General features: G+C 37.6%; 1 protein-coding gene across 10 annotated transcripts in view; it reads left to right on the forward strand.

Moving 5' to 3' along the window:
* Window positions 1–1710: 1710 nt before the first annotated feature.
* Window positions 1711–15327, forward strand: part of alpha-Cat (catenin alpha) — a 69911-nt gene continuing 56294 nt past the window's right edge. For 2 of the 10 annotated variants that reach the window (XM_083135857.1, XM_083135931.1), the window contains exons 1-5: window positions 1711–1816; window positions 3963–4110; window positions 9435–9624; window positions 10452–10618; window positions 11909–12118. In XM_083135857.1, the coding sequence (XP_082991983.1) occupies window positions 4000–4110; window positions 9435–9624; window positions 10452–10618; window positions 11909–12118 (678 nt within the window). In that variant the 5' untranslated portion in view covers window positions 1711–1816; window positions 3963–3999. Of the gene's footprint in view, window positions 1817–1863; window positions 1891–3962; window positions 4111–6108; window positions 6300–9434; window positions 9625–10451; window positions 10619–11908; window positions 12119–15327 lie in introns of those variants that run through there. The other 8 variants (XM_083135922.1, XM_083135940.1, XM_083135886.1 and 5 more) reach the window with 7 other exon arrangements.

Below are 15327 nucleotides of genomic sequence, written 5' to 3' on the forward strand. Positions count from 1 at the left end.
GTTGCCACAAGTTAACACAATGTGTGTGTGTTAATACCATTGCTAAAGTAGGGGCGCACCACTTTTTGTCCCTGTTCTATGGCCTTTGCCTGGTCTAAGGAGAAAGTAAACTTCTCTTGCCCCTCCCCAGTTTTGGTAGCCAATCACCGCCACTACATTGCAATATCATATTAATCCTTTAAAATGTTATTTTTGAATCTCTGGAGAAGAAGCCTCAATACTTTGGGAGAATATTGTTTGTTTTAGAACAACAACATCCTTTTGAATATCATAACAAAAATGTACTAATCTTAGGTGTGTGCAGATCCTCTGATTAGGGGGGGGGGCAAAAGCCTTGATGAAAGTTCAGCAACATAAGCGCACCATAATGAATAACTAAATTATCTCTGAAATGTGCTGCGCTCCTTTTCCTCCAAACAATTGTGTGCATGCATTTAAGACAAAACTGTTTAGCAGCAAAAATCTGAAGTACTTGATAGTTATAACTTCTCTCTATGGCAATTTACAATGCATTACAGAAAGCAAGGAAATTGCGAGCAAGACAATTTTTAGATCCAAATATTTGCAAACCGAAAATAATACTGATTTAATATGGCACAAAAAAATGCATAGGGCGCCATAGCATCTCTTTTTCATTTAGATTGTTCGGCGCCCAGGGCCAACTCCCGCTGCCCCCTAGCAACGGCTCTGAACTTGAGAAGACTGTAAGAAACGCAGATATTGCGAGCGAAGCGATCAAGAAAATATTATGAAATGTATTTCGATTTGTATAAAATTTGATATGGAGGGGGCAATTACCCCTTTGTGCCCCATTGCAGGTGCTTTGGCGGTCTGGAAGAAATAATGCAAGAAAGACGTGAAAACTAATTCCATCTTGAGTAACATTTTGTCCTGCTACTCATAGATTCTACTAGTTTTGCCTCAATGTTTGCCCTCTAGAATTGATTTCCGTCCAAATTTGGGGAGGGGCAATTCCCCTGTCACCCCTGTGGTTGCGGCACTAACCCCCTTCTCCCGTAGTTGCTTTGAACTTTAATAGGCTTCAAAATACTTGATTTTCTTTAAGAGTATAATATCCTTTAATACCGATGAAAGATCCCTCTACACTAAATTTCTAGGTGAAAGCATAATAATGTAGGGACATGGACGTCTGGAAGGGGAGGGGGACAAGGATGGCCACACCTCCCTCTTAGAAAGCGAATGTCAAACTAAAAGTATATATTTTACACATATAATTTGATTTCATTCATAGTAATTTACATGAATGTGATAATTTCAAATTCATATGGTGTTTTTTGAGGGGGCAGCACTATTATCGGGGTAATATGAACAATGGAAAAATACCTTGCCTATCCCCCCATAGAAAAATATGTGGAAGTCCATGATAATGTTGCTATTGCCCCCCGTGCGCACGCATATGGTTTTTAATGTACTTTTACTAAAATGAGGGAATTCTTCTGAAGAAAATTGAATTTCTCCCGTGTGGGAGAAACGGATCACCATCACTGCCACTGAAGTCAATTGAGAAAATGTATGTAGATTTGCATTCTATTACCAAGATCAATAAGATAGTCTAGCATGTTGTACATGCACTGAAATATTAATTTAAACTTTTAAATTGAAGAAAACAATAAATTAATACCCTTACATTTGCATGAAAGAAAACATGAATGATTTTAATTTCGCAAGTGGGCGGATGTTGGAGTGGCGTAAGTAGTGCGGAAAGAGCACAGGGAAAGAGATAAGCAGGAACTGAAGGAATTGTCCATTGAAGAGTGGGTGGGTCGAGAGTGATTCATACGTAAAATTTGTGTAGGTAAGTATTTTGTAATTGATTGATGTGTTTCAACCTGTGAAGTAATTTTCGTAGGTAAAGTGACGATTTTCAAGGTAATTAGAATTGTGAATCTTCCATTTTATCCATCTAATGTAAAGTGAGGAACCCATTACATTTTGTGTTCCTTGGCTTTCCACTACAGGACAATAAAAACGCATTAAGTATAATTAACTAAAAAATAGTATGAGTTTTCGAAACAGGAAATATGTACCAGATTCTCGGTGTGCATATATAGAAACAAGAATGAACGTTTGTAGTAAGAAAAAAGTAATCGACGGTTTCTGTGTTAAATTATACTAATATTCCTGTCAACTATGTATTTCACCGGGTGAACGTCTAAGGCAATTATTTCCTAGATCTTAATAATCATTCTGTCTAGTCTTTCTGGATCCACTTTTCATTCTTAGGTTAATTTTGCGATGCGCTTGACGATATAATAATGACAAGTCTATCCTGTGCTCACGTCACAAAATGTGATGTCAACAAGGCGATGGTATTTAACAATATACACAAAATTTTTAAAAGTGTTATAAATGTTTAGAGTACACCTAACGTAACTCCTGAGGATAAAATTCAAAATTTAAATGTCGTGTCTATGTACCCTTGTACTGTTTGTAACCAAGGACAGCTAGAAGGATTTTGATCTATATTAAATGGTCATGATTGGGTCCATGTCGAAATCTTGGTACTACTTTACTATACCAGAGACACCTATCAATGATTTATTTTGCAATTTTTTACATTGCTAACATACTCTTCTGGGTACTAGTTTACTATCCTTCGGACACATTTATTTAGTTTTACAGAAGAAACTACTTACCGTAATAAGTTCCTGCAGCATTGTCGAACATCGGGAAGGTTGTTTTGTGTGATGTGGGAATGTTTCCTAGCTGAAATTCATGTTGTTCGTTGAAAATTAATTCTCCGACGGAGAATAGCGTTTGGCGTGTACACCTTCGTACACCATCACGCATCGTGAATGTAACATGACGCGTCGTGATTGTGTTTTGTTCATGTTCATTGAGTATCCAGTGTTTCAAACTGCCTGCGTTTGCAACGAGAGAAGGATGAAACGAGAGTTAGAAGGATGGCGTGTTGCTAGCCCCACGAACCATTGGCACGTGGTTAGGTTAGTTCGGTTAGGTTAGGCAAACATAGTTAAAATTTGGTGTCTTGTTAGTATCAGGATCTAGAAATTAGAAATAATTGCAAACCATTGACGCTAGCCCCACGAACCATTCGCGCTAGCCCCACGAACCACTGACGCTAGCCCCATGAGCCATTGGCGCTAGCCCCACGAGCCATTGACGCTAGCCCCACGAACCATTGACGCTAGCCCCACGAACCATTGACGCTAGCCCCACGAACCATTGACGCTAGCCCCACGAACCATTGACGCTAGCCCCATGAACCATTGACGCTAGCCCCACGAGCCATTGACGCTAGCCCCACGAACCATTGGCACGTGGTTAGGTTAGTTCGATTAGGTTAGGCAAACATAGTTAAAATTTGGTGTCGTGGTAGTATCAGGAATATACATATATTTGGTTGTGAAACAAAAAAAATGCGGAAATCGACAGTTTTCATTCCGAAAACTAACGCCTTATTTTCGCTTATTTTGCAATTTCTAGATGTTCTACACCTTCAGGAATGTTCCGCGAAGCAGATACGTAAGTGCGAATGTCAAAAATTGACAAAATGAAAAAATTAGAGGTGTCCGAAGGATAGTAAATTTTTACCATGTTATTGATTGTATATATAAATTTACACAGATACATCTATGTGATTGTAATTATGATTCTTTTTTAGTAACATGTAGCATTGAACATTTATGACTTAGTGACCAACAACATAAAGTGTTACAGAAATGTTGAAATTTATTTAATAATTAACTGGAAAATTTTGGGAATCTATTTTGCTAAAACAAAAGAACTTTGGCCTATTCCAGCGAAGGCTATTTGTACCATTGATACTGTAGGTAATATCACATCTTCTCTGGTATGATGAATTAATTTACTTCATTACAACCAATTGGCTTTTGTGTTAATTGGATTGCAGTTTGTGTTCATGATGGTGTAGGTTGTGAGTATGATAGCAGTTTATAATGTAGCCTTTTCCATTTCAGATCAGCATAGCAAAAAGGGAGTTTAAATTCATTAAAAATGACTGATCACTTTGGACCCATCACCCTGAAATGGGATCCAAAGAATTTAGAAATTCGTACAATGTCTGTTGAGAAGACACTAGAACCATTGGTTCTTCAGGTAAATTCGGTAATGAGAAATATACTTTGATGGTTTTGTATCTTGCTGTAATGAATATTGTGGCTAGAAAACATTGTCATATTTTTTTAATCTCAAAATCAAGCACGTGGCTTTATAGTTTGCATTGATTATGCATCTAATCAACCACCTCATACAGTAGGATATGATTTAAAAGAAAATACTTGTGATTTGAACAAATCCAATTCCTTTTTAAAAATGCTTTCCTATAAGTGGGACAATAATATGTGGGTCAGTCAAAAAGTTAGTTGCACAGCATGAGAAAACAAATCAGGAGCGAACTTTCAGGAAACTTTTGTTTGCACATAAAAGTTCCATACAGAAGCTACTTTTCGACGTAATCACCTCCTTTATTTAAACATTTGTCGAGGCGTGTCACAAGTTTGTCTATGCCTGCTGCGAAGAAGTCACATTCAACGTCTGAAACCATTGACGTGTTGCAGATTGCACCTCATCATCCGAGTGATATCGTCGCTTTGCAAGTCCTTCTTTCATGGGTCCGAAAACATGGAAATCACAAGGTGCAAGATCTGGGCTATAATGGGGTGATCCCACACTACCCACCGAAACTTGTGCAGAAGATCCGACGTTAGTCTTGCTGCATGCGGTCTCCCATTGTCATGCAGGAGCACAATGCATTTCAAAAGTTTACCTGGCCGTCGATCTTTAAGTGCTTTTCGCAATCATTTTAAGGTTTCACAATAAGACAACACCTTATCTGTCGAAAAACAGCATCAGCATTACCTTCCCTGCAGATGAAACTGTTCGGCACTTTGTTCGAGTTGGGGACGTGGGATATTTCCACTCGAGGGAGCTCGTTTCATTTCAGGTAAGAAACTCCAAAAGCTCCTGTCCTTCATGTTGATAATTTAAAAAAATACATAAGCACTGTCAAAATGCTTCCCTTTGCGTGTGTCTGTCAATAGCCGAGGCACCCATTGTGCACAAACTTTACGGAATTTGAGATGCTCAGCAATGACGTATGCACACTTCCATGTGAAATACAGAGTTCATTTGCGATTTCGTCTATTGTTACGCATCTGTTTGCAAGAATGAGTTCATTCACTCAAGCACTGATCTCCACATTTGTCGAAGTTGATGGTCTTCCCTCACGGTAAGCGTTGATATCTGTACGTCCGTTCTCAAACATGGTGCACCACTTTGCGATAGCTTGACGCAATATTGCATTTTCACCATACACTTCGTGCACCTGTCGATAAATTTCTGTGCGGTTACCTCTTGCCCACAAAAACCGAATCGCTGCACGTACTTCCACTTTGGACCCCACCTGCAGCTGCCGAAACATGTTCACAACTGGTTAGCAAGCAACCTCCAACTGCCACGTTAATGCCGCTACGTCACGCACCACAGATACATGTCTGCAGTGTTGCCAACCCATTGCAAGAAAATATCCATGTACCAAAATTTTGACGAGGGTGTGAAACTAATTTTTGACTGGCCCACGTACATGGTATGTTACCGAATGTTGAATGCATGTATGAGAAGTATAATTCCTTCTGACATAAACACTGAGTAAATGTGGCTACCGTCAAAGGTAGAAAATCAATATTTTTGCCAGAATTAAATATTTTGAACTTCCTTAGCTGAAATGATATATTATTTGATCACTGTTCTGGATTTGAATGGTTTCCATATATTTAATGGTGTGGCGCCCTTCATATATAACACTAATAAGCCCAGTAATTTCCTCCAATGCCTCAGAATACAGGAGTTTAATCGTTGGGAGTATTTTGCTTTCATTATTTCACTCTTGGGTGGTTTGCTCAAGAATGTTGCATGTTATTTTTCGAAAGTCATTATAAATAATATGTGCTTATATTATTCATTCCCCAAGGGCAATTAAATGTACATATGCTGTTCTAGCCAGGCTTCATTACAACAACTGTGTATATAGATGTGTTTATTTTATTGAAGTAGTTGTGCTGCATGAATTTATTTTGAAATTTTTAATTTCTTGTGCATGGGTAGTGACCTGTTTGTAGTACCACTGCATGGCACTTGTTTTCCAACACTGAAGTTGAGCACAGTACATTTGACTTCTGAATCATAACAAGATGTCGGAAGATGTTCAAGGGCAGGTGACCCTAAAATGGGATCCAAAAAATCTGGAGATAAAGACTCGCACAGTTGAAAAGACTTTGGAGCCATTGGTACTGCAGGTAGAGTAGTGATATTTCTTATTAATGTGATTAGGTTAAATGCCGTAGTTCATGTCATGATTTACTGTAGAACTGGTGATTTTTATTACTTCATTTGTTTGTAATTTCCATGAAGACCAGTGGCAACTTTAGCTCATAAGTAGGGAGCGGATTTCTAAGTCCATACCTTTTTTTTCTTCTACATCCTAGCTGTGTGCTATTTAAAGATCCCTGGGTTTCATGTACACAGCACCCCTCAACTGAAATTCTATATGACCTAAAAATGCCTAAAAGCCATATTTTGACTAAAAATGCCTTTTATATCAATCGCTTAATGTTAAAAATAACTTTTATGAAGAACGATCCTTAATTTCCACTTGAACGAATCTGAGCAGCAAACGAAGCAATGCAACAGCAAGGGGTGTCAACATCTGTGCAGATTTCAATTAAAAGGGACCGTAGGTGCAGCATACCAAACAAAAATGTGGGCTGTTTTGGGATGGAATCCTAGCTACAAAATCATGCAGGGCCGTTGAAGTTGAAGTTTTATGAGCACACTTTATGCACAGATAGACTAATCTATACTTGACCTACAGTATAAAGTGGGATCCGAACCTCTATGTTCCTCCAATGCATATTGCATCATTACAAGGTGACGACGTTACTACAACGCCTTGGGGAGGATCAAACCTGCCTTGGGAATCAGGACAGTTGCATTTATGAATTTGCACCAATAACTTCGTGTGGCGTAGAGAGAAAAGGTTATCCATGGACACCTGGGTTGTAACGATCATATTGAAAATTAATAGGATTATTACAATTCCACTGAAAGTTAATGGTATTGTTACAATCCAGAAGAGTCCGTGACTGTACTAGCACCTACTCATGGATGACTGAAAGAACTTCACCATGGAGAACATTGAAAAGCATATGGTGGTGCAGTACTTAAAAATATGATAAAGGTTATTACATTGGACAAATTGTGGCCGCGGTGGCTCAGTCGGTAACGCGTCTGACTACCATGCTCAAGGTCCCGGGTTCGATCCCCGGCCGGTTCAAATCCGGGAACTTTTCTAACGGTGAAAGCGGCCCCGGCGCCCACCCAGCGTCGAATAACATGGGTACCTGGGGGAAACCCTGGGGGGGGTAAAGGCGGTCAGGGGCGTGATGCTGATCACATCACCCCCATTCACGACCGGATCAAGAAAGTGTGGGGCGTTACCCCCACACCCCCTATACGCCTTCATGGCGTGGTGCTATGCACAGGGGAACACTTTACCTTTTTTACCTTTTTTTACATTGGACAAATTGTATATTAAAAAAAAAACACTGTCCTTCTTTCTTTCCTTCCTTCCTTCCTTTATTTCTTTTTTCCTTCTTTTCCTTTTCTTTTCTTCATTCTTTCCTTCTCCATTTCTTTCCTTCTTTGAAGAGTAGTATTAATTGCAATAAAATAGTAACTTTCGTATACAAATTTAATCTAAAACCAGTTATTTCATAAAATTATTATTAATTTATAATTATGCATATTAATTATTTATAAGCACTTTTTTAGCACTTAAAAATCCGTTCCCTACTCATAAGACAACCAAACATTCTTCTCATTTATAAGGTCATGTTTCATTGTGCTTCAAATGATCTCATTTGTTTAATCAAGAATGAGTTTTTAGTACTAAAGGAAAATTTTTTTAAATGCATTCTTGTATTTTTTTTTTTGTAATCCATATTAGGCATCAGTCAACAAATTATTGTAGTTAAATATATTGCATTCATATGTAGGCTATAATATTTTGGTGTATAGATGTTTGTGTACAGCGTAGCATTTGATACAGGCATGTGCATGTTATGTCAAGTAAAACAAGAATGGAGGAATGGTGTTAAGTATTTCTCATTAGGCTGAAATTTGATTTGGATATATACACAAAATCTTCCGCTTTTATCATTTATTTACCTACTGAACAAGTCCAACTACAGGTAAAACATTTTTTGAGGGAACAATACATAATGCTTTGTCTATGTTCCTAATAATTATTATTTTCAAAGGTCTGCTGTAATCATTGTCTGGTATAGATATATACAATGTTGCACTCTAACACAGAGTGCAGCAGAAATTAGACAATGACATCAGAGATTGAATTCCAGCTTCTATTATTTTAGTGATTCAGAAATCATAGAACTTACCTTACACAGCATAAGAAAACAATAAAATCTGCAACAGTGTTTCAGCTTCATGTGACTTATTTCAGAAGGTACTGGTACTTCTGATGGGAAATGGCATCATGAATGAAGTACCAGCATGTGATAATGGTAGGAGCTGGATAGAAAGTGGGTTTGAGGATGAACGTTTTCAAATAACCTTCCTTCATTTAGGCACCTTTCAAACTGTAGCGACCCCCAACACAAGTCACTTGGAAAAAAACTTCGGAAATAATAAATGCAACCTTTCGTGCAAAAATGACACGACAAGCTGCACTTGTTGCTTATGGCATGCGTGTTGGCAGTTTTCTCAATAACATGTACTGTATTGCCTGTTGATCACACATGCACAGCCAATGCTTTTTCTATATACTGGACGGGCCATGTAGCTTGCCACGTTGTGTGAAACCACTCTCATCGCTTGTCATACTTGTCTGAAAGCTTCCTTAGACATCCACATCTAGGAAGGTAATGGGGTGGGTGCAGTTGTTGGATATTGAAGCATTGGTGTCCCAATTTGTCCATGAGAAATTGCCATAGGATTCTTGTGCCCATGGCTGTACCTCAAATTTGAAGGTAGTATTGATTTTCAAGGGTAGAAGTTATTTTTCCTGACCCACACTTGATAATTCATAATTTACTTAATTACAACTTATTCCTACCTTATCATGAATTGAAAGTTGTTCTTTGTGTTTCAAAAGCTATAAACGACCTTTGTGGTTCAACATACAATTAATTTTATCTTGTGTGTGATTTTTCCTAAGTAGGAAGTTAAGACCTTTTGAGAAAAAATGTGGAGTATAGACTTTTTGTGCATGAATGGCTAAACTTTTACACATTTCCATATTATAGGAGTTTTTAGATGTGTGCAACTGCATGTTTGTTGGTTTTGGTATGTTTTTGTCATTTTTTTTCTTTTGTGCATGAGTGTCCATTGTTTCAACCTCATTCTTTTAACAGGTAACAACATTGGTTAGTACAAAAGGACCTTCGAAAAAGAAAAAGGGAAGATCGAAAAGAGCTCACGTATTGGTAGCTGCAGTGGAGAAGGCGACAGAAAACTTTATTGATAAAGGAGAACAAATAGCTTATGAAAACCCTGACATAAAACAAGAAATGCTCTCTGCTGTGGAAGAAGTCCGTAAAACAGGTACTGGATTTTTGTTCACATGCATTGTTTTGTGTGCATAATAGTACTGGTAAATTCTATACCAGCACTTAATTGGTTACAGCAAATATTTCATATCTGTCCATCCATAGTAACAATAAATTGAACATTGTTTAACGTTAGTGACACTAGTATTGTTATTTTACTCTTATCTTCACTAAGCAGAACTTTAGCAATTGTACTGCAAGCAGCAAAAAAAAAAGTTTGATTTCATGTGAAATTTGGAGAATTACTTTTCTCCCATCACCCTGATATATATAGTATTTAGGGAAGTAGGATATCTGTAATATTTTCAGATCTATAATGTAATTGAAGGGGAACCTTGATTTTTTTTTTCATGAAACCCAGTTGAAAAATTTAAACTGAGGGAAAATGTAAAATCTAGGGAAACTTTTACAGCACATAACTTTATTGGAACAATGAAGATTGATTGTATGTGGAAATATCTGGTTTTTACTGTAATTAACTCTTGTAATTCACTGTAATCAACCTACAGTTAATTTTTTCTTGCAATTTTTATTCACAATAGATGTCACTACATGTCTGGTATCTTTGTCAGGCATATATTGCATGGAAAGATGAACTGTAAGGTGATTAGAGTGAATTTTCTCTCTGCGTAACCACCGAACAGATATTATCTTGACATACAATTAACTCTTGTGCTTTTTGAAAGTTTTGTTCAAGATTTAATTACGAATTTGCAAATTTGGAATTTTTATAGCTGTAGCTATTATAGTATGAAAGCTAAGATAATCTTTGTTTTTACTGATAAGTGAGGTTGTGGATTCTGATGGTGGTTTCCATTGTAGGAGAAGCAATGAGTACTGCTGCCAGAGAGTTTGCAGACGATCCGTGCTCTTCACTGAAGAGAGGGAACATGGTGAGAGCTGCTCGCAATCTTCTCTCTGCAGTTACAAGGCTTTTGATACTTGCAGATATGGTTGATGTGCACCTGCTTTTGAAGTCACTCAGGGTGGTAAGTGCTGTGTGTCATGCTCTTATCTATGTTTACAACTAGTGTATAGATATAATTAGTATATCTGTGCTGCAGTCCCTTTGTGGTTACTGTATAGTATGGATGCAATGTTATAGAGAACACAATTTTTTTTTCAAGTATCTCACCAAATTCAGCCACGATTTGAGCTACAATAAGCGCAGGACCTCTGCAATTCTAAGAAACAAAATCTTTGGTAATACTTATGAGATAATCTAGATCTTTGACGTCCCATTTCCTATTCTTCATATGAGCTTTGTCCAGAATGTTCATCAGAATTAGCATGCCAGCAAGAGTAACTAGCACTATGCATTGAATACTACAACCTGGAGGAAACATTTGCAAGTAAGCTAGCATAAGCCTCAATGCAATAGCATGCTTATTTGTGGTACAGCATCTGTTTGACTGACTGTTTCTGTTCTGGTTGAAATGAAAAATTTACACACACAACAAATTTGTGTAAAGTCGTGTGAAATTGCAGAAATCCTTTATGGGGATATGACTTTAAGCCATATTCAATTGCATGTAAGCAGAATCATTTTTAAGAAATAGTTGAATTACAGTTGATGATCATTTTTAAGGATGTGTATCAACATCTAAAATTGACACAATTGTTACCAAAGTTAGGGAAGGCTAGCCATTGTTTAACAATTTGTGAGGTGGCTGTCATAAGATTCTGATGGGAAATTTGGGAATGTGATGCATTTGAAAGGTCTGGTTCTTGGAAGGAAAATCAGTGGATGTTGCATTTGACAATGTACCTGCACACAAAGCACCACTAATCCATCACTTTTGGGTGAAAATGCCAGACAACAGTCATCCCCAACTAGCTTACTCACTCAATCTATTACTAACAGACATATTTTTATTCCCCAAATATAAAAAAGGCATTGAGGCCTATGTTGTTGTTTTTTTATGCTTAAACTAAATAAAAGTTATGAATGGGAATAACTGACATTTTCTAACCTCAAATTTCATGAATTACTGTAATTGTAAGTTTTTCATAATGGGTGAAATGAATTAACGTTCTCAGGAGTAAATAATATAAGGAATACTTTTATGTAGTAAACTTGCTGGTAATAGCATTGTGAATATTCTCCAGGCTACCTGGTGGCTAAATGATAGTAACGGCAGCATTATGTTAACATGCCTCTTTATGTTGTTATTACAATAAAAACAATTAATAACATTAGTTATTTTCCTTTTGTTTATAAAGTGTGACAATGGCAGAGCTTACATTTTGTAGCAATTGATTAATTTTTCCCATTCAAGGTTGAAGATGATTTGGAGAAAGTGAAAAACGCATCAAGCCAATCAGAGCTGCTGGACAGCATTAAAGCATTCGGCCGTAATGCTACAGAATTGATGACGCAAGCTGCAAAACGTCAGTTGGAATTGAAAGATCCACAGCTGCGTGATGACCTAGCAGCTGCTCGAGCGATTTTAAAGAAGCATTCCACCATGCTCCTCACAGCTTCAAAAGTAAGTCTTGTCTTTTTCAGTATGTAGGGAACAGTAGGGTGTCTAAAAGTATTACCAATTACAATTACTATTCAAGATAGTTAATATAAACTGAAATTGCAGCATGACACTATGTAGATGTATGAGAACCCGGTCTCTCAAAGGTTTTTGTGGTTAAATTCAAACATAAAGTTAAAATTTTATAAGGTCCTCCCTCCCCCTACACACACACACATACATATATATCTGATATTCATGTGGTTATGTCCAAGAAAACGTGACAGTTTTATGCAAATTCTGCACAGAAGAAACATGCTTGAATACCTCAGGTATGTGATGGATGTTTCTACTAATGTAGTTCCTTACCACTTGCTGTGTCTTGGTGGAAAAAGTTGTGAAATATGAATATCCAAAACAAAGCTTGAAGCTCTTGCTTCTTGTTCATCTTCGTTCTTGGAAAGACGGGGCAGATTATACCTGCTACAAATGTTTTATCGTAATTGTGTCATATTCTATCTTCTGTAACCTAAATAGTCTGTTAAACGAAGCATTAGAAGCAGTATTAAATTGCAGTTAATTGTGCAACAGCATTTAATATCTCTATCCCAAAATTGAATCTCTGTGCTAGATGTTGAGATAGTTATAATGCAGTTTTGACTTCAAACAATTGTAGAAAAGAGAATTTAATCTAATTCCAATTATGCCTTGCTGGTCTTCGGGCGGTTGCTCAAACTCTTTCTTATGAAGTTAGTTTAGTTTTGATTTTATTATCTTTTATATTCTTATTAATTATTTTATTATTATTAAAGTTGACTTTTTTAAGTACATCCAGGTTCTCAATTTCGTATCATGCCGAAGGCATGACTCAAATCCGGGACCCCAGGTGCCATAGTCCGATAGTATAATCATTTCATAAAAAGGGCCCGAGTGAAGCTGGAAAGAGCTTCTTTCAAGGAAATGACACCTGCGATCTTCAGCCAATGTAAAAATCTGCTAATACAAATTCTTCCGGAATTGCAGGGAAGATACTGCAAACACTGCTTTACGCTGAAAGCACCGTTATTGAGAGAGGCCGAAGTTTGAATTTCAGTTAAATAGCTTGGGAGAATATTTCTTCACACAGTCGGTATCTGAAATCTATCGTGGGCACAGTCAGTACCTCGGAATTATACAAGTTGTTGAACTAAGAAAGTTATGGCATGAATAGTTGTTGCCTCCGACATAAAGTCTGATTACCGTACGTTACAAAAGGAGTTACAGCGAGGATTAGTATGCTATCGGAAAGTAGTTTTATTTCAGGAGAGTTTCATCAGTGTTTCATCTACAAACCAGCGAGTCAATCCTCACTTCAAGATCTACAGGTAACGAACGTTCCTAAATCCTTGTCTATCATTCTCTCACACCCCTGCCAGACCAGTCAATTGAAGTGTTTAAATTTAATTGTGAGTGTTGTTCTTATTTTACGGGGCAAGTCCCTTGCTTGGTTAAGTGTTGACATTGCTCTTCAGAGCTATACCCCCCTCTTACGATACACCTCTCACAGACAATTAACTTCGAATATCAGGCTTTCACATAGCCTATCTATGATCCCTTAAGATAAACAAACTCTTGTTTGTTCGTGGTGAAGGCTGCAGGCCTTTCTCTTTCATTCATTTCCCCCCGCGAAATGTATGACCAATTTTTTGTGGTTATTTTTGCCCCCTGAGCGATGCAGATTGTTTCAGCCACGATTTTCTTGCTGATGCGGGCTGATTACAGGCAAGGGTGGAAAAGGAACCACCCCTCTTCCTTTCCTTTGACGTCTAAAATGGGGCAACCAGTTCTGGATATACTCTTGAAAACGAACAAAAACCATAGAACAAGTAATAAAAAGTGACCCTCTACCCTTTCCCCAGCTCATTCTCCGCCACTGCTGTGCACGGTAATGTTGATAATTGCAGATTTCAGTTGTTTTTTTTTTATTTATTTATTATTATTTTTTAATGCTGTTGTCTGCATAGGAAATATTGCCCATATTATTGTCTGTTGCATGGTAAAACGTAAAGCAAGGGTCATTTCTTTCTTCTTTACACTGCTGTTAAAAGTTCCCTCTTCGACAGTTGCGTTATCTTTAAAATGCTGGGACTTTTCTCTTCCCCACCTGTTGCTGGAACTTTTTACAATGCAGCTGGCGCCAGTGTTTTGTCTAGCGTCTGCAAAGCTCTTGCTTGCTGATAACAGCGATGACTCATCCAGCGCCAAGAAAAAAGTTATTGTTTTGAATCTCGCAAAGCTGTTTTCATTTGACGATAACGAAATTCGATATCCAGAAAGGAAAACAAGAGTTAAAATAACTTCATGTTCTGCGCCTTCTGATAAGCAAATCTGTATATTTAATTTGCATCCGCTTTTCTTCAGAACCATTCATGTGGAGGAAAAAAAAAGTGTTCAGTGTAGGAATGGTGGCTGAGACTGATTAAAAAGACATTATTCAAGGAAAAAACGTTTGGAAGGGTGGGTGTTTGACATGAAGAATACTCCTAAATCCAACATTAAATCATCGATTAACATGAGAGTAAATAACGATCTACCATTTTGATATGTGAAAATACGCAGTTTCATAAATCTTGTTTTCAGTTCATTTTATGCTGATGGGCTAATCGGGACTAAATATACAGTTTAAAGTGAACTTCGATTCCAAACCCGAATGATTATCGACTGCCACGCTGTTTAATGACTGTGTAATGACGTGTCCTAGAATACGCATTGGGTGAAAACAGATCGCAAGTTGCACGTTTCCTTTTTCACACTGGATTACAATGCAAGTCAAGGAAGGAGTTTCGACTGCTCCCTTGAATGGGGAAGGAAGGTGAATGAAGTTGGTTGAAGCAAAGAAAAGTGACTTTTTTTTACGATGTATTTTACACATCAGAACCAGAACGAAAATTACAGCCCTGCCTTTATTTTTTTTTTGTGTGGTACCTAGAGAGGTTGTTTCTCCCGAGAGATCTAATCTTACCAGTTAATCTTGTAACAGACAATGCTCCAGTAAACCCATATAAAATCCAACATTCATTCTGCCCGATTATCTCCCGACTTTTGCTGGCGCCAGTCTGTCTGGTGTCAAGATTCTTCGAGTTTCGCTTGCAATAAGAGAGAGATTGTTTTCCTTTCCATTGGTCTCAGTGCAAACGGGTTTCTCATGAACTAGAATTGTCAGAATTTCCTGGAAAAGCAACGACACTGTGCAC

This window comes from Lepisma saccharinum, chromosome 1, assembly GCF_977018435.1.
Source record: "Lepisma saccharinum chromosome 1, izLepSacc3.1, whole genome shotgun sequence".
Classification (NCBI taxonomy): domain Eukaryota; kingdom Metazoa; phylum Arthropoda; class Insecta; order Zygentoma; family Lepismatidae; genus Lepisma; species Lepisma saccharinum.